This window comes from Xenopus laevis, chromosome 1S (genome assembly GCF_017654675.1).
Source record: "Xenopus laevis strain J_2021 chromosome 1S, Xenopus_laevis_v10.1, whole genome shotgun sequence".
Classification (NCBI taxonomy): domain Eukaryota; kingdom Metazoa; phylum Chordata; class Amphibia; order Anura; family Pipidae; genus Xenopus; species Xenopus laevis.
In genome coordinates, this window is record NC_054372.1 from 97,733,586 (window position 1) to 97,761,275 (window position 27,690).

The following is a 27,690-nucleotide window of genomic DNA, read 5'->3' on the forward strand; positions in this document are numbered from 1 at the left end:
CTAAAATTGGTTATATGACCAATGCACAAACAACTCGATGCAGCCTTTGCAATAAGCTGTTCCTTATCTGAAAGCCTGATGAGGGGTTATCTATTAATTTATTTTACTGCCATCTCTTCCTTAAACAATGGCTTGGTGGGACCACAAAGAAGGTACTGTCCCTTTATATAGCTGCCATTACTGATATTTAGGAAAACAAATGCTGTAGGAATCTCCCAGCTAATTTAAAATGAGGGTTATGCCATTTGAAGTGTTTTGCTTGAAATATAATTCATTTTAAAAAATCTGTGCCTATTTCTAGCACAAATCAATTGGTTTAAACTGCTGTGCATGTGTATATAATGAGATAGAGAGTACCACACACACTGGGACTTAATATAAAGAAAATAAGTTTTATTACAAAAAATGCAATATTTCAAGCACTGTTTGGGAAAATAGTTTTCTTTATATTAGGTTTCAGCGTGTGTGCTACTCTCTCTATTTATTTTATTTGACCAGCACCCATATATATTTATGTATGTGTGTGTGTGTGTATATTTTATGATAACACATTTATGGGTTTCTTCTGTAAAGGTTTCATGACATCTTTAAAGCATTATCTGAGAGTGATGAAGGGAAGCTTCATATTCTAAGAGTCGTTTATGACGTTTGGAAAAATCACCCGCAGGTAAGATGATGTTAACTCAAGTGTGGCAGTGACAAAAAGATGTTTATGTTCTAATGTCATTGAATGGATGATGGGATAATAGAAGTGTAACAGTTGTGTTTCGATCAACTGATTGGTAACTGGATAAGTATTTAGAGGAATCAAAAATAATTTGGAGTAATCAAAAATATCCATATGCATTACAAGCTCAAATTCCTCTAAAAGTGAGCTGTGAAAGTGCAGAGTTAGCAGGAGTTCAGGATTAACTTTCCATAGCAAATGAATATGCAGCAGGATGGCTTTTAACCTGTGCTTTTCTAGACCAAAATGCCATCATTCAGTCATCCGTGGTCAACTGCACAATCACATAATTAAAAGCCAGGCCACTCCAAAAATATCCATATTATAATTACTTGCCCTCTTTTGGTCTTTTTTTTTTTGCTGTGTCCAGGGTAGGGTTAACATAATACTGAGACCTGCCTGTTCTTTAATTAGACCTTTCCTTTCTACTAAAGCCATAATTGTCAATTGTACTATGCAATTATTTGCACTTTGGTTTTATTAGAATTTGTGCAACATGTTGTTTTGAGTTGAAATAAAAATCTACTATTTGTAAAACTGTGCAAAATATTCTAGCATCTTGTCTTTATTCTGTCTCTAGATGATTGCTGTGTTACTGGATAAGATGATACGAACACAAATTGTTGACTGTGCAGCAGTGGCAAACTGGATCTTCTCCCCAGAGTTATCACCTGACTTCACCAGGTGATCTATTTATTTGTGAAATTCTGTGGTGGAAATAGTGCATCATCAAAACCAGTGACCAACACATCTAATGCTGCTGCAAAATCTTCTGTTTATTGTACTTGGGGCTTTCCACCCTCCCCTCCGCCATGGGTACTACATCTTTGTGACTTTTGTTGTAATATACTAACCTGGCTATTTTTTTCTATGGTGTCCTTGCTTACCCTTGCTATGATACTCATTTATGTGTATTCTTTGGTGGCAGTTCATTGTGCATGTGTTCTGTTTGCAGACGTTTTCCAAAGTATGATTATTATTTTGTTTTTTAATTTAGCTGCTGGCTTTAACATGTGTTTGGCCCTGTTCTGCTTCCTTCAGATTTTTAACTTTCTTTACAGGTTTTATATTTGGGAAATATTGCACTCTACAATTCGGAAAATGAATAAACATGTTCAGAAAATCCAAAAAGAGCTGGAAGACACTAAGCAAAGGCTAGCTAAACAGCATAAACATGTATGTAATATAAAATATGGCAGAGAGTTAGACAATGATGTTTGTGACATTTGATTCATATTTGCATCATACCTCTATCAAAATGCTAGAATAGTTGATTTTTTGAAGCTCCCTTTCCTTATGCATTCTCATATTGGGGTTCTTAGCAACATGAGCTTATCAATTTCTGTACCTTTTGTATTTTTAAAATGTTTTATTTTAAGGAAATGCTAGCTTTCACTGCATTTTTTTTTAAGAATTAACTTGGTGACATTCTATATTTTCATGTTTTCTATGAAGCCTTTATGGGGTTTTGTTCTAAGATTAATAAGACCCAGTTTTTAATGCTTTGAATATAGTGTGTTTTAATTCCCTCCTCTCCAAATCTGAACGGATTTCCTAGTTAGAAAAGTATTCTTGAAGCCAGATAGTTCAGCCTTAAAATGACCTGCCTTGTGATTGTTTTGTATTTCAGAGAGACAGTGATGACAATGATGAAGACAGTGGAAGAAAAGATGGTCCTTTAGAAGAACAAATTGAGCGATTGCAAGAGAAAGTAGAGTCTGCTCAGAGTGAGCAAAAGAATTTGTTCCTTGTAATTTTCCAGGTAAACTCATTTTACCCCCCAATATTTTTAATGAAACCTAAAGGCAATACAGTGTGCAGTGTTATTTGTGCATTTAATGATACTTTTTTCCCCCCCTCAGAGGTTTATCATGATACTTACAGAACACTTAGTACGATGTGAAACCGGAGGTATTGATGTGAATACTGCTTGGTATAAGAACTGCAGAGAGAGACTTCAGCAGATATTTCTACAGGTAGAGCACATGGAGAAATTTTTAAGCTTGATCTCATACAATAATTTTTTGCTTAATAATTCTAGACTGAAAGATATCAAACAAAGTGTTCTCTCTTGAAATTTTACAGCATCATCAGACAATCCAGCAGTATATGGTGACCCTGGAAAACCTCTTGTTCACAGCAGAACTGGACCATCACATTCTGACTGTCTTCCAGCAGTTTTGTGCATTACAGTCTTAATGAACCCTGCTCTGGAGTTTGTTTTTACACCCACAGCTGCCTTCTAGGGCTGGAATGTTATTAGGAAAAGACATTTTTGGTCAGTAACACTGAGAATGTGATTGCTAGTAGAGGAAAAGCCATCATTTGCAGTGTTACGCATATTGGTTAAACAATTTGCTTCTTTTTGGACATTATAGCTATTTTATGAGAGAATATTTGTTTGGGTTTGTCCTGTATTGCTTATTGTATTACCCCTCCTATAATTGTATTGCTACTCTTGGTAGACCTACTTTGCATTGTTTGGTTTTTTCTTTTTTTCTTTTTTTTATATTTTCTTTGGAAGTTTCCTTCACTTCAATGTGAGTGAAACATCTTTTTTTTTTTTTTTTGTCAGTATAGCAATGACCGCATGGTTTATTTTATTATTGTCCTGCTACATCGAACTTGATGTCTGAGATTTTCATTCTTTTTTTGGTTTTTTTTTTCCCCCCCTCACTCTGCTCCATCCCAAACAGAGTTTTTAATGTCACTCTGCTCCATCCCAAACAGAGTTTTTAATGTAACAGCATGATTTAAATACAAATGAAATACTTCTTTTTTTTAAGGTCTTGCTCTTGGTGTCTTTATTTTTATAAATATATTTAAACACTGTATGTGACACACAAGTAGCTACCCCACAGACATGCACAGTTTATGGTTTGTGTTTAAATATGGCTTTATAAAATCATTCATCATAGACCTGTTTTTGAAGATGTGAACATGGACAAATATTACAACATTTTATGTTTATTTGAAGTAGTTTTCATTTTGTGAAACCTTGAAGTTATGTGGAGTTTTCAGTAATGTAACCGGAACACTTTGAGTGGATAATTAACGAATATTGAGACAGACAAACCGATAAATCAGAAATATATGAAGAACTTGATAGGGCCAGTAACCATTCTTTAACTACTCCCTATCTAGAAGTCCCCATACCCCTTTACCAGGGTTAAATCCTGTTGCACACTATATGTCAGAGACTTTTTTTTTTTCTTGGGTGTTTATGTTTCTCCTCCGCCATGTTTAACCTACGCAGGTATTATCCAAGGCAGTGTAAGGACTCCTAACAGTCAGCTGAACCAAAATTGACATAACCACAAGGAACAAGTGCAAGTGTGCTTTGCTCTTGGTTGTGCATGCTCCTTGATCTTAGTATGCTCTGTAGAGCTGTCACATTTATTTTTTTTATCTCAAATCAGTTAAAAAGGGGAAGTGGCAGTGTTACCGATGTGATAAAAAGGGGTTTAGATGAGAAGCCTATGCTAAATATTTCTGGTGTTGGTGTGCAATTAATCCGTAATAGAGCTGACTTCTGTTCAGTGGGTAGGAATCCGTCTAGCATACCTAAATACAGTTGTGTTCAGAATAATAGCAGTGTGTATAAAAGATCAAGTGAATAAAGATCAAAATCCTTATTTCCAAACACGCAAATGCATTGGGAACACTGCACATTCTATTCCAAATCAGAAGGAAGAAAAAAAAAAAATTTATCAAATTTGTGTTATTCACTCTAAAAACTGAAAAATGTTTAAAAAAATTTTGCTTTCCATTGATTCACTGAACTAATATATAGTTGTATAAGCAATGTTTCTGAGAACTGCTGCACATCTGTTTGCATGGAGTCCACCAACCTCTTCCACAATTCTTTTGCGTTTCTTGGTTTTGCCTCAGAAACACCATTTTTATGTCACCCCACAAGTTTTCTATTGCATTAATAAACTTAATGTCAATCTTGTTGGTCTGGAACCAAGATCATTTATTGGTGTGTTTGGGGTTATTGTCTGAAACACCCATTTTAGGGCATTTTCTCTTGGGCATAAGACAACATGACCTCCAAGAATTTTGATGTATTGAAACTGATCCATGATCCCTGGTATGTGACAAATAGGCCCAACACCATAGTATGAGAAACATTTTTCAGTTTATACAGTGAATTTTTGAGTTTCTATAGAATGCAGACTCTGATCAATGTTTCCAATGCATTTGTGTGTATGGAAATTATAGCAATTCTAAGGATTTTGAGCTTTATTCACTTTTTTTAAACACACTGCTATTATTCTGAACACGACTGTATTGGACTTTAAATTTGAAGCTTTCAGGATATTGAGATTCAGAATAATGAATAGGTTGATTTCAGAGCTACAAGTGTTAAAGGCAGCGATGCAGAATGTAGCTGGGTAGTGACGCACAAGGCCGTGGTCGCCCCTCTCACTTTTTTTTTATTATTGCACACAGCGCTTACCTTTTCAGAAAAAAAAGATGGATTTGGTGCTTGACAGTAGTGATGGGCGAATTTATTCGCCAGGCGCGAATTTGCGGCGAATTTGCGCGATTCGCGGCAGGCGAATAAATTCGCGCAACGCCCGCGAAAATTCGCTAATCGCCCACCGTCCACCTATGCCACAAGCCCGACGCGTTTCGCCGTTTGCGCGGCTTCCTCAGGGGCATAAGTGACTTATGCCCCTGAGGAAGCCGCGCAAACGGCGAAACGCGTCGGGCTTGTGGCATAGGTGGACGGTGGGCGATTAGCTCCCACTTGCTCCCCACGTAGCTAGGTAGGAAAAATTGGCCTGGGGAACTTTTGGGAGGGAGGGTTCTGGGATTGCGACTGGCATCCATTACTTTAACTGCTTGCAAGTAGCACGCTGTCAATTAAGACAGTTGCAATTGTGCTATACACCGTTCTACCTATAGCCTGGTTTTTAATATGGTTTTAGGGACACTTTTCCCGGACTTCCTCACTGTTACAAGGAAGTCTTGTTGTTTTGACTTAGTTTTTTGGTGGTGTGTATTATGGTTTTAATATATTTATTAAAAGCTATGTTTTAGCCGGTGACTATCGTTAACATTATCTGAACTGGTTAGCTTTTAGTCGACAGGGCTTTTAAGGCTTTGTGTCTGGCCCAGCTGACTATACCTTAATTGGGATAGATGGGGGATCTACCAGTAGATGTTTAGCTGATGATCAGTAGATCTCAAGACACTGTCAACAAACAGCTTTACTAAATCATCCTCCTGTTTCATGCTTTTCATTCAGATAGTTATTCTGTTATGGTTACATAAGAAAAAGTTGTTTCTGAAATATAGCAATATACATAATAAATTCTCTCAGAAATCAATATAATATTTTATTCCATGGAACAGAATGCTAACAATACTATTATGGATGTAGATCACAATGGGACAACATCACTAAAAGTAGACCTTTCATTAGTAAAGTATGAGCACTCCTGGCTTAACACGTAAGTGTAGCTAGATTGCAATTCTGGATTTCCTGGGGAAAAGCTGGGTCAGAAGGGGGCAATCCCAAAATATGTGTTTAAGATTGTTCTCAAACAGTTCCAACATAAATCAGACATATGTAGAAAGAAAGACATAGGTTTAGTTGGGCTATGGCACCTCCTTGATAAGATTTTATTATTCAAATATTGGATACAGCTGCACATAGGCCTGGAGAATAGTTTCTGTGTAAGGGAACTTTACTCCCCTAATGAAATTTGTAAGTCCCTGCTCCAGAGGTTAATATTATATAATCAGAGACAGGGACAGGGTCCTTGTTTTCTCAAACCCGTAGTGTGCAATTTGTGTGAATCTAAAGCTGGCCATAGACGCAAAGATCTGATCGTACGAATCAAGGATTCGTACGATTTTCGAACCGTGTGTGAAGAGTCCCAACATTTTTCGTCCGGCGGCGATCGGTCGTTTGGTCGATCGGACAGGTTAGAAAATTTCTGTCGGCTGCCGATAATATCTCTGCGTGTATTGCCGATCGTACGATTTTCACTGGGAGACTGTCACTAGCTTTGTCCGACATAACTATCGTACGATTGCTGTCAGGGGCAGAACATTGCTGATCTGTTCTTTTACTAATCTGACTGGTAAGACTTTGATCTGAATGGTTAGTGGCGGGTCGGGAGATGGGAAAGTCCGATCGTACAATGATTCGTACGATGATTTGTACGATCGGATCTTTGCATCTATGGCCATCTTAAGTTAGCATTAGAGGGGAGGGGTGATTTGACAAGGAGTATGCTGCCTTGTTTGTCCCAGATTAAAGTGTGCGACAATAGGTGGTCAGTGTGCAGGGTACATCTGAGGATTTTGTCTGTTCAGGGTAGATGTAAAGTATTGAGTAATGGTTAACCCACACCTCCACTGTCTGGTGATCTATATAAAATGTTCTTATTGCTCCATGTTTTTTCCCTAGCAAGTAAAATCTAGTGAATTCTGAATGTATTGTTTTGCAATAGAGAGAGGCATGGCAAGGGCTGCATGACATAAAGTATCTGTGGGTGGATGTTCATTTTAAGAACATTAATTAGTCCAAACCAGGAACCTGTGTTTGAAATTATGGTAGAAGGAGAGATATTGAGACCAAAACATTATCTGACCGTGTGTTGGTGTAGATTTATAAAGCAACTATGTTTTGTGAGCCATTGTTTGAAATAAAAAGTAATAAATTCAAGTACAAATGTGTCTAAGAAAAAAGCTGTGGGGTACTATATGCACCAGGCATCCACATTAAAGCTTATACATTTCAGTTGTTTTATTTTTGTGAGGGATGCTATACTACTGTTTTAAAGATCTACAGTCTAGACCCAGGTCAATATTGCAGTTAAATTACATTTGTTCTCTGCAATTTTTGATCAATTTTATTCTTTCATCTATGTCCAGGGAATTTTGTTTAAAGGGGCATTGTACACCTATAAACACCTTTGCTAACAGCGGGGGCAATAAATAGAACTTTTTTTGAATTTGCTTATTGCTGCTTATTGTATTCATTAAAAAAAAATCAATATTCTGCTATTTTTTGACATTCTAAAGCACAAACTTGGAAGTCAGCCTATTTTCATTGACCTTACCATCCCTGTCCTTTATAAACAGGGCAGTTTGTTCAGCACTGCCTATCTACCTTTGAACAAACAAACCCCTCCCTTCTCTAAACAGCATTCTTTTAGCATCCATTTAGTCGCCCGACGATAAATCGCCTCTTCTTCGGGTCGACTAATGTCCCTGAACTGCCCCCTGCTGGCTAGAATCTAAATCGCAGGCGGGATGGCACTCTGAGCGTTTAGTTTTCCGAAGTTGCCTGAAGTTTCCTCGTGAGGCGACTTCGGAAAACGAATTGCTCCGATTGCCATCATGCCAGCGATTTACATTCTAGCCCGCAGGAGGCAGTTCTGGGAGATTATTTGCTCCGAAGAAAAGGAGATTTGTCACTGATTTGTGTGTGAGTGTCTGTCTTGAGTGTCTGTCTTGAGTGTCTGTCTTGAGTGTCTGTCTTGAGTGTCTGTCTTGAGTGTCTGTCTTGAGTGTCTGTCTTGAGTGTCTGTCTTGAGTGGAGGATTTGATACCCTAATTGGTTTACTTTATTTTATTAAGATTTTTCCATTTACGAATTTGGCTAGTTTTGGGCAACTTTTAAAATGGCTTTTGGCTAGTTTTTTTGATAATCTTTGGCTGGTTTTGAAATGAAAACCTGGCAACCCTGAGAGAGCTGAAGAGGAGGGGGAAGCAGAATGTAGGGTGGACAATATAAGTGTAAATACATTGTACATAAGATTCCTTATAATACATGAGTGATACTCTGCGTTTCCTGTGTAACTCAGCCTGCAGCCTTGTGTCTTTATATGGTCACAGAACAACCCCTCAGTGACGTCTAATATCCTTATCATTTACAGTAGGGGGTACATTATCCCTTATAATACATGAGTGATACTCAGAGTTCCCTGTTTAACTCAGCCTTATGCCTTTATATGGTCACAGAACAACCCCTCAGTGACTTCTAATATCCTTATCATTTACAGTAGGGGGTACATTATGCCTTATATCATTATAATACAGAGAAACCTCCATTTTACATTTCCTTTTTACATGTAATGTTTGGATTAACGTTTAGTATGTTATATAATGGCTAATTCTAAGCAACTTTTCAATTGGTCTTCATTATTTATTTTTTATTGTTTTTGAATGATTTTCCTTCCTCTTCTACATCTTTTCAGCTTTTAAATGGGGGTTATTGACTGCATCTAAAAACAAATGCTTTGTAAAGCTACACATTTAATGTTGCTACTTTTTAATGACTAATTTGTGTATATAGACCCTCTTCTATTCATATTTCAGTCTCTTATTCAAATCATTGCATGGTTGCTAGGGAAATTTAGACACTAGCAACCAGACTGCTGAAACTGCAACTGGAGAGCTGCTGAATAAAAAGCTAAATAAGTCAAAAACCACAAATAATAAAAAATTAAAACCAATTGCAAATTGTCATCATACTAAAAGTTAACTGATAGGTGAACAACACCTTTAGGGGGGCCCAGTTGTAAATTTCTGTACTGGGGCCCTTAGGGGTCTATTTACGCCACTGGAGACACCCAGTATTTTTTCTGGACTGAATAGTAATATAAGCAATAACAAGTACTAATAATGATGACCACAGATTGTTTTTGGGCTGCTGCAGTTAGTGACCCCAGGCAATCAGGTAGTATTTTGGTTGCAGGCTTGAAAGAAGCAGAATAAGATGGTTAATAATTCAAAAACCAGTGAAAATTTAAGACCAATTGAAAAGATGCTTACAATAGATCATTATAGGGGTTGTTCACCTCAAAAGTAAGTTTTAGTGATGTAGAGGGTGATATTCTGAAATAATTTGTAATTGGTTTTAATTTGTTATGGGTTTTTGTTATTTGGCAGCTTTCCAGTCTGCAAATTCAGCAATCTGGTTGCTAGGGTCCAAATTACCCTAGCAACCATGCATTATGGATGAGACTGGAATATGAATAGGAGAGGCCTGAATAGAAATGATGAGTAATAAAAAGTAGCAATAACAATGCCATTGTAACCTTAAAGAGCATTTGTTTTTAGATGGGATCAGTTAGTTGTTATTAGGTGTCTGTGCTGCCTTGTTAAAGCACACACTTACACATCTTCACCTGGTTCCTGTTTTACTCTGTAACATCTGTATGAAAGGACTTCACAGGAAGGGATTGTGTGGCATTTTCACAGATTTAGAATGATAGAAAATTACAGGCCATGCCCGGTGGGGATTTAGCTTTCAGGTTTCCAGCTTGCAGGGTTTTACCTAAAACACATATATCCTTGCTGGGTGTTGTGCTGCAACCTAAGGGTACGGGCAGGGGAGTATCTATCAGCTAAGAGAGTTGGATGTGGTACAGCAAATAAGAATACAGGTATAGGATCCGTTGTCTGGAAACCCATTATCCAGAAAGCTCCGAAATTACAGGATATACATAGACTACCATTTTAATCAAATAATTCTAATTTTTAAAAACAATTTTCTTTTTCTCTGTAATAATAAAACAGTACCTTATACTTGATCCAAACTAAGATATAATTAATCCTTAATGGAAGCAAAACCAGCCTATTGGGTTTATTAACTGTTTACATGATTTTCTAGTAGACTTATTATGGAAAGATCTCTAACAGGTCCCATTTCTGTACAGGTTTTCAAGCAATAGACTGCTGATCAGCAGCATGTTATTGTGCGGTGCAATAAATGCAATAAAATGGTGGCCCTCGTTTCCTTGAGTTCCTTTGTTTGGGACCTCTGAGCAACTGCCTGTCCTGACCTTTTTATTTTCTTTTATTAATTAAGCACAGCAGGATATAAGCACCAGTCACAGCTCTGTCTTAACACAGGGAAAAAGCTTTATCCAATAGTACCCAATCCTTAAATAAAGACACAGACAACTGTTCTGAGGTGAATCTGTGATGGTCACAGCTTTATTGTATTTCAGTAATAAGTGTCCCAACAGAACCCACAAAGGGCTGTTTGATCCAAAGGAAGGCAAAAACCTCACTAGAGGAAAAAATTCCTTCCTGACTCCTTAACGGCAATCGGAATTACTTCCAGGATCAAAATGCCCTATTCAGCTTTACCAAAATACATGTATGACTGTATGTCAGTAAGGGGATGTGTGTCTATGTGGGGAATGTATGGCTACCTGTTTGCATATGTAGGAATGTATGGGTGCTGTAAGGGTGGTTGTATGGATATGTAGGAATGTATGGGTGCCTGTAAGGGTGGTTGTATGGATATGTAGGAATGTATAGGTGCCTGTAAGGGTGGTTGTATGGATATGTAGGAATGTATAGGTGCCTGTAAGGGTGGTTGTATGGATATGTAGGAATGTGGGTGCCTGTAAGGGTGGTTGTATGGATATGTAGGAATGTATGGGTGCCTGTATGGGTGGTTGTATGGATATGTTGGAATGTATGGGTGCCTGTAAGGGTGGTTGCATGGATATGTAGGAATGTATGGGTGCATGTGAGGGTGGTAGTATGGATATGTGGGAATGTATGGGTGCCTGTAAGGGTGGTTGTATGGATATGTAGGAATGTATGGGTGCATGTGAGGGTGGTAGTATGGATATGTGGGAATGTATGGGTGCATGTATTGCAAACCTACCCCTTGATGATAGATGGAAAGGCCAGATCCCTGGGCCATTTCCAAGGGGTCAGAACCCTGTTCCTGCCTGGATGTTTCTGCCGCACCTTCGGGTTCTTTCTGGGAGGTGCTTGTTTCTGTCTCCTCTGCTGTTCTTCTTGGAAACACTGCTGGAAGCAGCATGTGTAAAAAGCTCTGCCTGGATGATACCAGAGCGATGATCTTCCCGACACACTCTTCCATTACGTGGTCTGGGTATTCAGCAGGATCCACGTTGATGGGTTTGCCTGAAGGGTAGAATTTTGTGGCTACTTTCAGGCAGCACAGTGCCATCATGGAGGGTGCATAAGTATAAAACTCATGATGGTGGGTCAGGCTCAGTGCGGCGATGCCTCTAGCAGCCGTCAGGACAATGGCTTCTTTTGTCTGCTGGACAGCTACAGGCTTCTTCTGGCTGGCTACTCTCCTGAGGGTGAAATACTCCAAGAAGTCATCGATGGTCGGTGCCGACAGTTCAAATAACAATCTGCAAATGATGACTCGCTCCAGTTGGGTCATTTCCTTCTTTGTAAAGGTGTTATCAAAGAGTTTTAGGCAATTCCATAGGCTGAATTGCCGTTTGTCCACTAACTTGTAGGCTATATTGAAGCAAGTGGCTCCTACTCTGTTCAGGTCGGTGGTCTTGATGGGAGCAGTGCGGGCAAGAAACCGCTCCAGAAGGTTGACAGTCAAGCACAGAGACCTAAAGTCCAACTTCAGACGTCTGTGTATGAAGACAAGCAGGCTGGTGAACTCATACCATGACGCCAATGTGATTTCTGGCTGACTTTGTAGAAAGTTCAAAGCCATAAATCTCTCTTCAAGGCTCTTGTTGTACATGTAGGCGTCTTCCCCATACTCCTTGAAGGTCTCTAGGCCAATGCCTATGTGAGCTAAGGTGTTCCATGGCTCATTTTGAAGTGCTGGGTCCCCAGCTGAAGGGTGGCATGTCCCACTTTGATCACCCTGGTGCCTCACCCTTTTGGGATCATGGCAGCACCCAGGGGAAACAAGTTGTTCTTCTTCGTCGATCTGTTGTCTTCGCTTCCTCGCTTTTGTAATCTCCATGCTCACAATCTCTCTCTTTTTCGCTCTCTCTCTCTCTCTCTCTCTCTCTCTCTCTCTCTCTCTCTCTCTCACTCTGTCTCTCTCCTCTCCAACTGTCTCATAAGACTGTTGGTACTAAGCATCTGTTACTCCTAAGTCACCTCTGCTGCGCTCTGATTGGCTGGGCCAGCACACACTCTGATTGGTTGGGCCGGCGAAAACCGTTAGGTGCCTATGTCCAGTGCAAACCCATAGCTTGTGTTTGTCAGTATCCACTATTTCTTTTATTAAAGTGTTTTGTGAGATACAGAAAATGGTACGACTAACTAACTGCCTAAAGTTCCCCTAACTTGACATGATAGCTCTCATTACGTAGGTATTTGCCATGTAGCTGAGTGCAAACTATTGGTTTTAAAGGGGACCTGTAGTGTCAAGTACACCAACATGCCATTACATATACACCTCTAAAGGAATGTGCTTTAAAAATGTGCATTTCTTACTGCTTTCATAAATAATTCCCCCAAATCTAACTTGAGCCAGCCAACCAACATCTGTACCTTCTGCTGGCTGATTTCCATGGCTGAATAGGGGAATCCAAGGCTGCCAGCACTTTGCACAGCAAACAGCAGTTAGGTTGACCTGTCAGTTGACTGCAGCATATCTTTCCCTGTGTGAAGGCAGGGGAGCTGTGATTGGCTACCCACACACAACAGAAGCTTTGGTTGGCTACCCCTGATTCCTACTGTGTTTCTGGGATGAGACTGGTACGAGGTGCCCGTCACTATTGGGAGCTCCAGTATAAGTGTCATGTAAGAGATGGAGTGGCTTCTCTTGTACTTGTCATTTTACACAGGAAGACCTCTGTGCATAGAACATGATTGCCTTCTCCAAAAGCAAAGCCCAGAACTCCCAGACTTATAGTATCTTTATCATTTGCAGTACAGGGGATTTCTTTAATATTATAAAACATTTGAGTTGCTCATTGTTCCCTGACCTGTATGAGTCGGCCTGCAGCCTTTTGCCTTTACATGGTCACAGAACATGTCAGTGAGGCTCATTTATTAACAGTGGGCAAAATCGCAATAACAATTCAACTTTGTAGGGTGCATTTTATTGATTCCTGAATGTGCCTTTTTGGAAGCTGCCACATTGGCTGCTGTGATATCTATAATGTTTTCCGCAGACTAGAGGGAACTGGCATCTAGTGGGCAGTTGAAAACAGTGCCATCTTGGCTAGTGACTCGGATATATATGATCAAGGAATCTCTGAAACATGGGGATACAAGAGTTTTTTTCTAAACAAGGAGAGCATGCTTTAAAGGGGTGGGAGTTCACCTTTTAGTTAACTTTTAGTATGTTATATAATGGCCAATGCTAAGCAATGTGTCAATTGATCTTTATTATTTATAGCATTTTTGTTATTTGCCTTTTTCTTCTGACTTTTTCCAGCATTCAAATAGAGGTCACAGATGTATTGGATTGGGCCCATCATGCCACAAAGAAACCACAGCCCAAGGGCCATAACCTAATGTACTTTCTCCTTTTTCTTTCATATTCTTTCCTAACGTGTTCTCATTTCATTGCATCTTTTTCTCCCCTTTAATTCTCCCTTTATCTGCCCCGTTTTTTTTCTTTTCTAATCCCTTGTGCCCTTTACTCACTGCAATACCTTTCTTTTCTCTTCTGCTTTCCTTCAATTCCTCTCCTATTTTACCCCAGGCTCAACCCCTGTGCCTTTCACTCCATCTTCTTTTTCTCATTACCCCAAGTATCCCCTAGTTTGCAAGGCTGTTTGTGCAGGAATTAGTGGAGAACTAAAGTCTAACTAAAGAAGTAGCTAGGAATGTTGTACATTATGTACATTAGCTTCGGTACCAGCCCAAGTCAACCACAGCCCTTTAGCAGTAAAGATCTGTGTCTCCAAAGATGCCCCAGTAGCTCCCCATCTACTTTTCTGCTGATTCACTGCACATGCTCTGTGCTGCTGTCACTTACTGAGCTTAGGGACCCACTCACAATATACAGTACACATAGAATAGAAATGTCACAATATAAGGCTGATTAGTAATTAATACAGATAATTACTACATGGCAGCACAGAAACCAGTGCAATTAGCATCAGAATATAATAATTAGCCCTTTAGCATCATCTTATATTACAGGCCAACCAAATTTTCTACTTGAAAGTTTGCGACGACCCCTAAGCTTAGCTTCTCAACAGCTGCTCAGAGCCCACTGAGCATGTGAGTGTCACTGACACTTTCCAAGATGGTGACCCCCTGTGACAAGTTCTGGATCATTGGTGCTATTGAGAAGCTGAAACTTTAGGATAGTCCAATATTTAAAACATGGCATTTTTGGCCACATTCATTTTTAGGGTTTAGTTCTCTTTTAATAAAAGGCACTGTACACTTGAGACATCATCCAAAAGGTGAGAGGAAGGTTTGGGGCTGATATATTCTACTCCTATAAAGCTGATGTACATGGGAGCTTGTACAACACACAACTAGTAACATGCTTCTCAGGCTTCAGTTTAAGCCTTTCCTTGCCTTAGATTCTAAATCACTGGTAAGGAAGTTACAGAATGCCAGAGACAGAATCTACATTTCTAGACTCTTAAGACTCTCTTTTTAGAAATAATACTTTATGTTTGCTGTTGCAACGTCCTTATTTACTAATGCTGGTGCAGGCTTACATCTCACCCTTTCCTACATTTAGATGCATACTGCATGGCTACACAGAAATCAGTGCAGTCTGCAGTGTTTATATAAATTAATATATGTTCAGAAAAGGGGTGAGGTGATAACCCTTTGATGGGCAGTGCTTCGGGCTAGAACTAGACGCCAATATCGGTTTGGGGAAGATAACATGTTCCACCTGTTGTCTGCTGGATTTTTTACTGCTTTCCCAATCATTTCCCCCAACACCTCTCTAGAGCCTGCTAACAATCATCTCCTTCTCCTGGCTGCTTTCCTTGGCTGCATAGGTGAGACCGAGACTGCACAGCAATCAACAGTTATGTGGACCTGACAGGGGACTGAAGTATATCTTTCTCTTTGTAAAGACAGCAGAGCTGTGATTGGCTACCCCTAGATCCTACTGTTTCTCTGGGCTTGGACCGTTAGGAGGTGCCCATTAGTCAAATGTAAGAGACACGAAGCAGAGAGTTTCTATGAGGACCTCTAATAAAATATACAAATAGCAATGTTATTTTAAATGTTTGGGGCAGCAGTGCATATCTCCCAACTAGTGTACTGGTTTTACGCCTTGAGAAAGCAAACAATTATAGGTAGAAGCTATTGGAACAACTCAACCTCTCCCTATTTCACCTTTATACTATCTGGGACCCTTTTATTTCTTTATCTGCTCCCCCATTTTATTGTTTGTACTTCCTGCCCCTAATAGTTCTCTTTTCATTGCCTACATTCTCTGTTAACTGTAAGAGACACAAAGCAGATATTTTCTATTGGGACCTCTAGTAAAATGTCATTTTTTAAGTGTACAGTCCTTCATAGTTCACATTGAAAATAGACACCATATCTTATTACACGGTGAGGTTGACAAAGGGCAACACGTGAGAGTTCTGCCATGGGTTTGAGTGTCTCCTCATGTACTTGCTTTCATATTACACAGGAAGTCCCCTGTGCACAGAGAATGATTGCCTCCCCAAAATCAAAGCCAGAACACCTTTGTAACTTTTTTTTATATTTTGCTGTACGGGGGGTTACCTTTATCATTATTATTATATCCGAACCACCCAGTGACATATGTAGATTAATTATGTCTTGTGTCTGTGCACAGCCTTGTTAACAGTCAATTGTGAGTTAATATCTGTAGCTGGGTATGTTTCCCCAAAAAGCAGTGTATTTGAATGGTAACACTTCTGTGATATCAATCAAGTGTCCAAGTGGAACCAATATGATTTTCACAATAGGGATCACTCAAGCACTGCCTAGAACAGGCGCATCACAAAGCTGCTGTTAAATATGAAAATCAATTGGTGTCCCAAAATCAAAGCAAGACCAGCCAACCCAATATTTCAACAGGATACTTATCATAGCTGTTGGCATCAAGACCGAATCTCCAGTATTGTAAAAGACTTGCATTTGGCCAGTCCTTTTTGGGATTATTAAAACATAGGCATCTGGGTGGTATTGGAGCCCCCCTAGCCAACAGCTTAACTCTCCACTTCGACGATTGTGTCACCAAAAACTTCTCAAGAGGTAGGGTTCCTGGAATCTTAAAGGGACTCTCCACCTATATCACACTTGTTCCCATGTTAACACATGTATATATCAATTATAAAAGATATCCCGCTATGGGCACTATTCTTAATACCAAAAAGGTGGGGACCTTTGCCACCTTCACAACCTTAGTAATAAAATGGTATAAATAAATTAAAATCATTTTATTGGTACTAAAACACAGTGTAAGAGAACAATCTATGCACTTGACAGGCCTATTTTATTTACTTTACCAGTTTAGATTTATTAATAGAAAATCAATTGTTTAACTGACTGCAGTTCATATATCCTTAAAAAGCTTAACAAGACTTTAAACCCCAATCACTGAAGAATTCATATGCCTTTAAACACAGTTCATAGTGTTCTATATTTCATGAACGGTGTGCTTAATTGACTTATACTTTCCACAGGGCAATTTTCTCCCAACTTGTTAATAACTTAAGCCGTAAGCCAAAAAAATGCCTCTAGTATTTTTCTATAGCGCCAGCGACTACTGTGGGGCGTCCCTCAAGACTTGATCCAGACCGTCTCTTAGCTTCAGTCGTATGAGGTACAAATCTTAAAATATCATTGGCTGGCATATTTATTGAAATTATTAATCCAAAAAAACCTGGTCATCATTAGCAAATTAAACTATAGATACCAAAATCAAAAAAGTTCAAAATCATAACAAGACAGAGCAAAAACAAAAAATAAGAGAAAAATAACGAAAATCAATAACAAAATGAATAAAACCAAAACAAAAGGACCTATAGATATTGTTTATAAAAAAAGGTTGAACATGTAATTGTCCATTAAGCCCAAATTCAGGTTTGTATGTATTTAACTTAAATATCCAGGAGGTCTCTAGCTGTAACAATTCCTTATCCAAATCGCCTCCTCTTATATTGCGATAACTCCGTCATGTTGGAGAAAAATGTGTCTATCAATAGATAAATAATTTACACAAGAGGTATTGCAATCAGTATAATGGAGGAGATCAAAATTAACTATCCCATTAAAAAAAACTTTAATGACGGATCCATCTACATTGCTTGCATCTGCCACATTTGAAGGTACCAGGGTTTTTACAACAGACTCCATTATTTTTTCTTTTAAAATGACTCATTAGATTCTTAATACTCTTATTCCTCCTATAGCTAAATGAGGGGTAAGGTTTTACCAGTTGTCCCACCATTGGATCCTGTGATAAAATAGCCCATTGTTTTCTCATAATGGATCGAACCCTTTTATCATTTGAACTGAATGTCCGCACAAATCTGCTATTATCACGTGTGTCCCTATTTCCTTCAACAATATCCATATATAATATTATCCCTTTTGTGAGTATATAAAAGAGAGTCTTGAGTCCGGGAGCATGCCAACTGGAAAGCTCTATGGAGATTTCTTGATTTATAACTCATAACTTTAAATATTTTATACAAATCATATGCCTGTATCTCAAATTCAGCTTTAGCTGAACAAACATGCCTTAACCTAAGATACTGGCTCTTAAGAAGCAACTCCATTGGTGCATGGAAGAGGCATGTCATAAGCTATTGCTGGCCGTAGGTTTGCGATATAATTTGGCACCCAGTACCCATCTAATGTTGCTCCCAGTGGCCTCATTGTAAGTGCCCATTTTGAAATTCCTGGCTTAAATTGAAATTTTGAAGGCATGAAGACACATGCTTACTCCAACAGAGCATCTGCAGGCTAGCAGTCCACATGGGGCCACTAATAAGCTTATCACAGCCTTTATTTGGCATTTCCAAGGAATTTTTTCTTGCTTTTGTGGCTCTGCAATAGTTCTGAGTGAGGCTCACCAGTAAAATAATTGGGGGATCTCTGCAATTCTTTCTCAGTCTGAATAGTCCTGCAAAAGGCTCAAGAGTAATGTAGACAATGGTATTTAGATAAGATCTTGGACCACAGTAGTTCAATTGCTATATAAAGCAAACTTATGTCTTTGGTGAAGTCAGCAATTGACTGTTACTTTGCGTAAATGCTGGACAAAATCGGGTTGATCTCATCATTTGACCCCCATCACGCCAAAAGTCAGATCATAATAGGGAATTCTGCAGAATTCATCATAAGCAGTGGGGAGCAGGGGGTGCAATTGGGCCAGGGCCCGCACCCCCTCAAGGCCCCCGGCAGCTCGCGTGCCACTGACTCCGGCCGGCGGCTCCAGGGGCCGTCCCCCTCTAGTTACGTTACTGCACACGGTTGATTGATCGGGTTAATTTTGTTGCGTTTTGGTTATTATTTGCAGTTTTTGAGTTTTTTAACTTGTCTTCTATATGTAATGGAATTTCAATTGAACAATCCCTGTTACTAGTGGAGGTTCTTTGAAACAGAATGAGAAAATGTGATTCCTGCAATTTGTCACCATGACCTAACGTGATTGTGATTTATTTTTTTAAATACACCCTGCATGTTGCAAGCTATGTAGTACAGATAAGAAAGCTGCCATTAGCAGAAGTATACAGCTGGTGTCAGTATAACTGAGAGAATGTGACACAGACATAGTAGTTACACTTGAGAACCAGCATTTGCATAACATTAATCAATGTGTCATTTGTTCATTTATCCCTGTCAGTGACATATACCATAATGAATGTCTTGCAACAGCCTCTATTTACACTGGAGCCACATGACTGACAGACCTACATACCAATCACCCAGAAGTTGAAATGTATGTTGCAACATAACCTCATTTCCTACTTTTATCCAGTGCTTGTTGCAAAGTTTCAAGAACTGAAGGTTTGCAAGAATTCCGGTTTAGAGTGAAACTAATCATTAGTTTATTTTGTTATACTGAAAAACACATCTAAGCATTGTATTCAAACTTACATGAGGTTACAGTGGTGCTTGAAAGTTTTTGAACGTCCAATACTACTTTCTAAATATGACCTATAATGTGATCTGTTTTCCATGCAAGTCCTAAAAATAGAAAATAAAAATAGCCCAGTTAAATAAACAGGTAAAAACATAATGCTCCTTCATTTATTTATTGAGGAAAATGATCCAAAGTTACTTATGTATAATTACATGGGACACCATGTACCTTGAGCTGATAGAACATGCCTACTTCGGATTACTTGTTATGCAATAATGACACAATAGGAGAATTGTGGGACATAATATGTAATGTTATTGTCTACGTAAAAGGCAAGGTAAGCCTAATTAACACAAGATAAGCCAATTACACATAAGTAGAAGCTATAGTGAATTAACAAAACTAGAGTAATTATACATGGATTGAAAATATAACACTTATTTCATCATCCCGATGGCAAATATTGAAACAGTGTCTCCAATAATTTTTTCTTTTTCCTTATTATATTTTGTGATGTTAACTATTGTCATTTCTATGGCAGCTATCTACTCTTTGACTTAAGCAGCCAGCCCTCTGCTTAGTTGCAGTGGCATGGAGCTTTCTGTAGTAGTTACTCCTCTGTTTAGTTGGTAAAGCCCAGTAACGTGTAATTTGGTGCATTGGGTTCAATTTCTGCATGGGTTTGTTAGGGCAAACCTGTGCCTGACCTGGACCTTCTAACCTGCAATCTGCACCCACCACCCAAAATATCCCCACTACCCAAACCCCCTACACGACCCAAAATGCAACTAGGTAGCTTAGCTTCTGAACCCGGACCCGCAAAACCAAAAGTGACATCACTGTGGAACAGTGGTGCAACTACTCACCTGAGGGCCCTGGTACAAGATGGGCACCAGGGCCCCCCTGTCAAGTCCTCCCCTCATGAATTGTGCACCAGAGTGTTGCTGGCATGCGCACTATAAAATCTCCCCCCTGCCCAGCAGCCAGTGATAATCAGTGCTGATTCTGGGCTGCTGCTGCCTGTTGCAGATGCCGCCCCCTCCGCTCTGCGCTTAATAATCAGCAACGGAGCGGGTCAAAGGGGGACAGAATTGCTAGTGCATTGAGCACAATAGCGCTCTCTGCACTAGCGGAGCCAAATTTCCGGGTTAAAACCCCGAGGTTTGGGTCTTAAAGTTACAAGAGGCGGCTTTTTGCCACCCTTGTAACTGGCCCTTGCTCTCACCTTGCCTCATAGCAGGAGCGGACCTAGTGATAACCATTATTGCGGCTCCTGTGGGCCCCAACTGGGTGCGGGCCTGGGTACGATCACCCCTGGTAGTTACACCACTGCTGTGGAGTCAGATTAATATCAGTATCTTGTACTTCATCCCAGCTAAGATACAAATAATGCCTATTGAAAGCAAAACCAGGCTTCTGGGTTTATTAATGTTTAACTGGTTTTCTAGTAGACTTAAGGTATGAAGATCCAAAATTACGGAAAGTTATCTGGAAAACCCAAGGTCCCCGAGCATTCTGGATAACAGGTCCTATACCTGTAATATTTTTTTAGGGAGCTTCATCATTTTTTTCTTTTGATATTGCGAATAGGGCCACAAAAAAAGTATGTTGGTAACTTAACAGTTTTGTTTACACATTGTAACAAGGTCCATTCTTATAAGTCATTATATTTTATTTTTTAAAGTGACAAATCACTACATCACCTTTTTGTTTGAAGAAAAGCATTTTCAATTACTTGTCGAACACGTTTTCATTTATTGGTCCCAAAAAACAAGATGACTGACCTGAGCCTAAAACTCTGCTTATAGCAAACACATAATTTATGAATCTGAATTGACGTCTACCTAATTTTGTATTTTAATCAAAAGATCATTTGCCAGCAGAATACCTGGTGCATCTCACAAATGTTTTTGAAAGAAATGTATAACTATTTTTTTTTCTACATGATGAAGCAATAATTTAAATCAAATAGAAAACAATATATCACAAATCTCCAGTCATGGATCTATGCTTTTTTTGTCATTACATGTTTATACTATGGCTCCTGCATACCATCTTCTATTCAGTTTCAAGGCATGGCTTTCAGCGCCCCAGAGATCTTCCTAATTGCTTAGCTTTCATTCTTTATCGCATGATATCATTCCAGTATGATAAATGAAGCAGAAAGACAGGTTCGACTACTAAGTATGTGCAAATCCCATAGAAATAAGTCATTTTCACATACAGGTGCACAGAGCATTCAAATAACCGCATTACTAGACAACAGAGGCATAGACCGAAAGATTCTAGAAAAGTCAGAACTTATGGGGATTCTTAGAAAGTTTTTAATGATTCTGTAAACAGTTGCACATCATTTAGTAAATAGCTACCTTGGTGTTGGGCTAGGGCTGCAAAGATAATGAATTTTAAATCATAAAGAGCCTGATGTTTCTTCTTTGTTAAACACTATACACCTAAAAGACCTAAAAATTAACTCAATAAATAACAGTTGTGTTTCAATTACATTCTGACTGTTGTTTTAATTTAAATAGATCCATAGTTCCTTTTATAAATGACAAAAATGAATTAATTTAAAAATTAGGATATTTTCACTGATCTTATGCCCATAGCGTATTTGTTCAGAGCTCCATATTTACTTTTGAACAAATAAACCCCTCCCTCATCTGAACAGTAGCTTTTGAGCAGCTTACTATCAGAGACTTCTCAGTTGACTGGTAATTAACTCCTTTTAAGTTCTTTGGGATGAGGAATTGACAGGAAATGGTAAAGGGAAACATGCTTCATATTCTTTTTCACTGCTATAAATAACAGTAACCATTAATATTTCCGTAATTAATAAATTAAGCAAAAAGTATGTTCAGCACATGCCCTATTTATTGAGGTTATTTTGAAAAGGGTTGTGCACTGTCCCTTTAAATTACCTGATTACATTCCAATACATGATAGTAATGTTTACTTTAACCCAATGTTGTTGTCACATTATTTGCCAGAAAAATGTGAAAACAGACCAACAGGTCCATCAGGTTCCGACATATGAAAAAGGATATGATAATAGTAAAAAGCATACCATATATATATATATACAGTGGCATAGCTACACATTGCTGGGCCACCCTACAAGTTGGGTATAAAACATTTTTTAATGAGCCTTGGCCCAACAACCGCACCCCGCCAGCATTTCAGGGTTTGCTTCCCACTTTGTTATGCCTCTGAGTCTGTATTTAATGATTTCTTTGATGATGACTGTTTTATAGTCGATTTAATAAAGAATCAAATTCTTTATCTTTTCTTACATATTTCTGATTCAGAAATCTGAGAAATTCAGACATGGATACATGGGCCCAAGTTGAGATCTCCAGGGATTCCTTTCTATGACAGCAAGAGTTTTGTGCTGTGTTAGCTGTAAATCAAAGCAAGAAAATATAAAGTAAAGGTGGCCATAGACGCACTGATAGTATCGTACGAAACAAAATTTCATACCATATTCCGTAAGTGTATGGTGGGAGACAAGCTGACCAATATCAGCATAAGATTTGGATATTGGTCGACTCGTCAAACGGCTGGCCGGAATATTTTGATTGGGTGCTTTTGAAGGCCTCCGAACATCGGCCATTATTGGTGCTGAATCGTCAGATACAGGTAGAATGCTATTGTTTCTACCTGTATATCTGACGCCTCAGCTCTACATGTATGTATTGAAACAAACAATCTTTCCTTGAAAGATCTTTTCCAGGAAAGATTGTAATTGTAAACATGTATGGCCACCTTTAGTGACACCTTATTGCCTAACTTAGTATATCATAAAATACAAGCTTTTAGGACTACTTAGGTCCCTGCTTCAACAGTGACCAAAGTCATACTAGAAACTCACCTTCTATAATCAACAAAGTTAGCTAATAAAAGGTATCACTCTGTTTTCCTTTTCTTTTAACCCTTCCCTTATAAATCCATTGCTCTTTACTATCTCAAAAATAAAAGCCAAACAGATCATATGGTGTTCACATATCTAACTATTGGCTATCAGCCACATGCATAATCCTTTGAGGACTTTTCTGTTAAGGAGCATCAATATCACAGGGAGGTAGGCTTCCAAAAGACTGAATTGGCAGCCAATATGTACATACATCAGCTATGCTTGAAATCTTTTTTACTAACAAAATCTTTTTAAAGCTAGTGGTAGTGGCTCTCAAAAAAATGTGTTAATAAAGAAGACGTCCATCAAGTGTAAACTTTCCAATACACTCTACAAATTTATCCAAACACAAAAAGGCTCTAGCACCCTAGCTAATTCATTCTCAAAATGAAAAGAAAAGCAACCCTTGATTTCTCCCTGGATCAAATACAAGGTACTACTACTTGTTTAGTAAAAGAAATAATGTACTCCTATGGTAAAAAAATAAAGATAGTAGTATTTACCACTGGTTACATAACTAAGCACCATTTATAAAGATAGAACTCCCATTAGACTGAAGGCTCACTTATTATAAACCATTATTGTACTGTCCCTTTTTCTGATGGAAATGCCTGATTTTGTATCCCAACAAAGATCCATTAGCTACTTTGTCTCTCTGGGTAGAATTTTTTTTGCCAAGCCAATATCTTATTGTCACCTACAAGTAGCAGCATGAGTCCTGCTGCATAGACACAGATTAAAAGTCATGCCCCACCTAGACCAGGACCAAGCACTGTTTTATCCTTATTTTGTAATTTATTGTAGGCCTTCTGTTATTATTCTAAGGTTCTATCTTACTGTTGTATAAATAAGCCATCATAATCACTGTTATCTTACAGTTAGGAAAGGGGAGGAAAACAACATAGAAAGGCAGGTAGAGTCAGACACCACCAATAATTTCCTTTATATGAACACTGGTGTGTTAAGAGGGACTGGAATATGGGTGCTTATGTTTAGTTAATGTTATAGCGCATGTCATTGCCATATATTATTGCATCAATAATATATATTATGCATACAGGCTGATGTCATGCCTGTTAATGCACTTGCACCACTGAGCTGGATTTTCTCTGCCTGTTATATTATGCAAGTGAATAAAGAGCCTGGTGTGGCATTAGCCTTCTACCAAATAGGACTATTGCAGCTTGGAAATGTGTTATTTACATGCGCTGGACAAACAGAAACCACATGTAAATGTATTTTAAAAATCTTCAATTGCCACAATAAAAAAATAATTTGTGTGTTAAAAATGCATTCTTACTATTTGCCCTCATTCCGGAAAAAGGATTGTCATCAATAGTTTATGTCTTACCTTGCTTGTGCTGAACAGTTCAGTGTAAAAATAAAAACGGTGTAAATAGATAGGCTGTGCAAAATAAATAATGTTTCTAATATAGTTAGTTAGCCAAAAATGTAATGTATAAAGGCTGGAGTGAGCGGATGTCTAATATAATCGCCAGAACACTACTTCCTGCTTTTCAGCTCTCTAACTTTAAGTTAGTTAGCAACTGTAAAGGAATAGTTCAGTGTGAAAATAAAAACTGGGTAAATAGATAGGCTGTGCAAAATAAAAAATGTTTCTAATATAGTTAGTTAGCCAAAAATATAATCTATAAAGGCTGGAGTGAACAGATGTCTAATAAAACAGCCAGAATCCAACTTCCTGCTTTTCAGCTCTATAACTCTGAGTTAGTCAGCGACTTGAAGGGGGGTCACATGGTACATTTCTGTTCAGTGAGTTTGTAATTGATCCTCAGCATTCAGCTCAGATTCAAAAGCAACAGATTTGACCCATGTGGCCCCCCCTCAAGTCTCTGATTGGTTACTGCCTGGTAACCAGTGCAACCAGTCAGTGTAAACTAAGAGAGCTGAAAAGTAGTGTTCTGACTGACATGTCATACATCAAATCACTCCAGCCTTTATACATTACATTTTTGGCTAACTAACTATATTAGAAACATTTTTTATTTTGCACAGCCTATTTACCCAGTTTTTATTTTTACACTGAACAATTCCTTTAAGGGGCCACATGGTACATAACTGTTCAGTGAGTTTGCAATTGATCCTCAGCATTCAGCTCAGATTCAAACAGAATTGGTATGACCCATATGACCCTCCCACAAGTCCCTGATTTGTTACTGCCTGGTAACCAATCAGTGGAAACCAGGAGAGCTGCAAAGCAGGAAGTAGTGTTCTGGCTATTATGTTAGACTTCCAGTCACTCCAGCCTTTATACATTACATTTTTGGCTAACTAACTATATTAGAAACATTTTTTATTTATTCTATCTATTTACCCAGTTTTTATTTTTATACGGAACAATTCCTTTAAGCCTGGAGTCGGAACTTGAGTTCCTGTGCTAGTCATGTTTTGTGGTTGTCACATTCCTTTTCATCTAATGTTGCAAAGTTTATACTCTGATTACACAATTCTGTTAAGGTCCTGGCAAAGAATGAAGAGAAGAGCACTTGTAATTTTACACTTGTGTTTTGTTGGCCTCAAGACTAAGGGGAATGTTTATAAAGGTGTGTAAAATGTTTTATGCCAAAAAAGGTGTAAAAGTTGTTGTAAAACATGGCTTATATATAAACTTCCATGGTTGTCCTTAAATGTGAACTGAAGGCATGGATTGTGATTGTGCAGAAAATTCGCAGAGCTAATGAGTATTAATAAAGGTAAATATATTTTACATCATTGGCATACATTTTAATGAATAAAAAATGGCTTCTTGCAGCGGTGTTACTAGTGGCAGCTGGTCATCCTGGCCCCTCCTTTACTCTTAACCCCTCCCCCCCACACACATACTCATGCAAAGACTCCCCTGCTGTACCACCCATCTGCTGTATCTGCTTTCAAAGTTAACAAGGATGACTATTTGCCACCCCTAGTAAAGTACCATATGAGGCCTCATAGCAGGATCACCCCTAAAAAAAGCCCTGCAAACTTTTTTTTCTTAATTAAACCTATAACTAATCAATATAATTTACCTTTCCAATTGCAATGCCACCTGCATGTCGCAAACTGTAAAACTGCCACCTGGTAGCAGTTAAAAAACAATTCTTATGTATCACATGATACTTTGAATTTTGGGAATATTTTGACTCACAAAGGACAGTCTATTTTTGAGATATACTGTATATGCACATGAGTGCAATGCTTTCCAAACAATTTTCTAAAAGGTGTACGTTATGTCACAACAGATGCACCAAAACAATAAGGCATAATAGAAAGTCACCAGGTAAATCTGAAAATTGTTTGTGCTACACTTTTTCACAAGACTTAGCCATACAAAAGCCAATTGTATTTGTTTGATACTCCCTTTGTAAGTAGCTTGTCTGTTTCAAGGAAAATCTTTTTTTTTTTTTCTAAACAGCACTTGCAGAGCTCTTATTGGAAACACCGGGCATTTTTGTACACTTGCCCAGTGACCCTGACAATGAGAAAGCAGGTGCAAGTCAGGAGCAACAAAGCAGGCCATGTTGTCTGACACAAACAAGTCACTTTTAGCATGACGAGAATTAAATGAGACAAAGAAAGGGTCATATGAACTCTGTGACAGACAATACTGTATATCCAATGTATCATATCTTTAGCATTACTCTTTATTAGCAAATTGCTCTTGCTAAAAATGCATTTTGTAGCACAGGAATGGGATCCACTATCTAGAAACCTATTATCCAGAAAATTTCGAATCACGGGAAGGCCATCTCCTATAGACTCCATTTTAATCACCTGATTAAAATTTTAAAAAATGATTTCCGTTTTTTCTGTATTAATAAAACACTACCTTGTACTTGATCCTCACTAAGGGGCAGATTTACTGTGGTTCAAATGGTAAATTCAAATTTTTTTCAGTTAAAACTCATAATTTCGAGTTTAAAACTAACAACTGGAATTCTAATTTGAACTCGACCCTGAAAACAGCTCTAATTCGATACTTCGCCACCTAAAACCTGCTGAGGTCATGTAGAAGTCAATGGCAGAGGTCAGTTGAACCATTTAAAGATGTTAATAGCCTTCCTGACATTCAAATTTTTTTTTTGGAGGAAAACGCTATTCAAATTCGAAGATGGCGAGCATTGCTCCCCTATGCTCCGCTGTGCTGTTCTGCATATACAGGTCAGTGTTGCTAGACGGGAGACCCATTCCAGTGCAACACCATGCGGGGAGCAAATAGGGAAGGGGCTAAAGGGGACCCCAGCTGCAAGGGGGTTTAGTTCTCCTTTAATCCTT

The 27,690-nt window shown here is 38.5% G+C and overlaps 1 protein-coding gene across 3 annotated transcripts in view; it reads left to right on the forward strand.

The window, feature by feature from the left end:
- ncbp1.S (nuclear cap binding protein subunit 1 S homeolog) overlaps nucleotides 1–3,697 on the forward strand; it is a 28,368-nt gene extending 24,671 nt beyond the window's left edge. The window contains 6 exon segments of one of the 3 annotated variants that reach the window (NM_001092003.1): nucleotides 574–667; nucleotides 1,308–1,411; nucleotides 1,789–1,903; nucleotides 2,358–2,489; nucleotides 2,590–2,703; nucleotides 2,813–3,509. In NM_001092003.1, coding sequence (NP_001085472.1) covers nucleotides 574–667; nucleotides 1,308–1,411; nucleotides 1,789–1,903; nucleotides 2,358–2,489; nucleotides 2,590–2,703; nucleotides 2,813–2,926 — 673 coding nt within the window. In that variant the 3' untranslated portion in view covers nucleotides 2,927–3,509. 3 annotated transcript variants of the gene reach the window in all.
- Nucleotides 3,698–27,690: the final 23,993 nt, after the last annotated feature.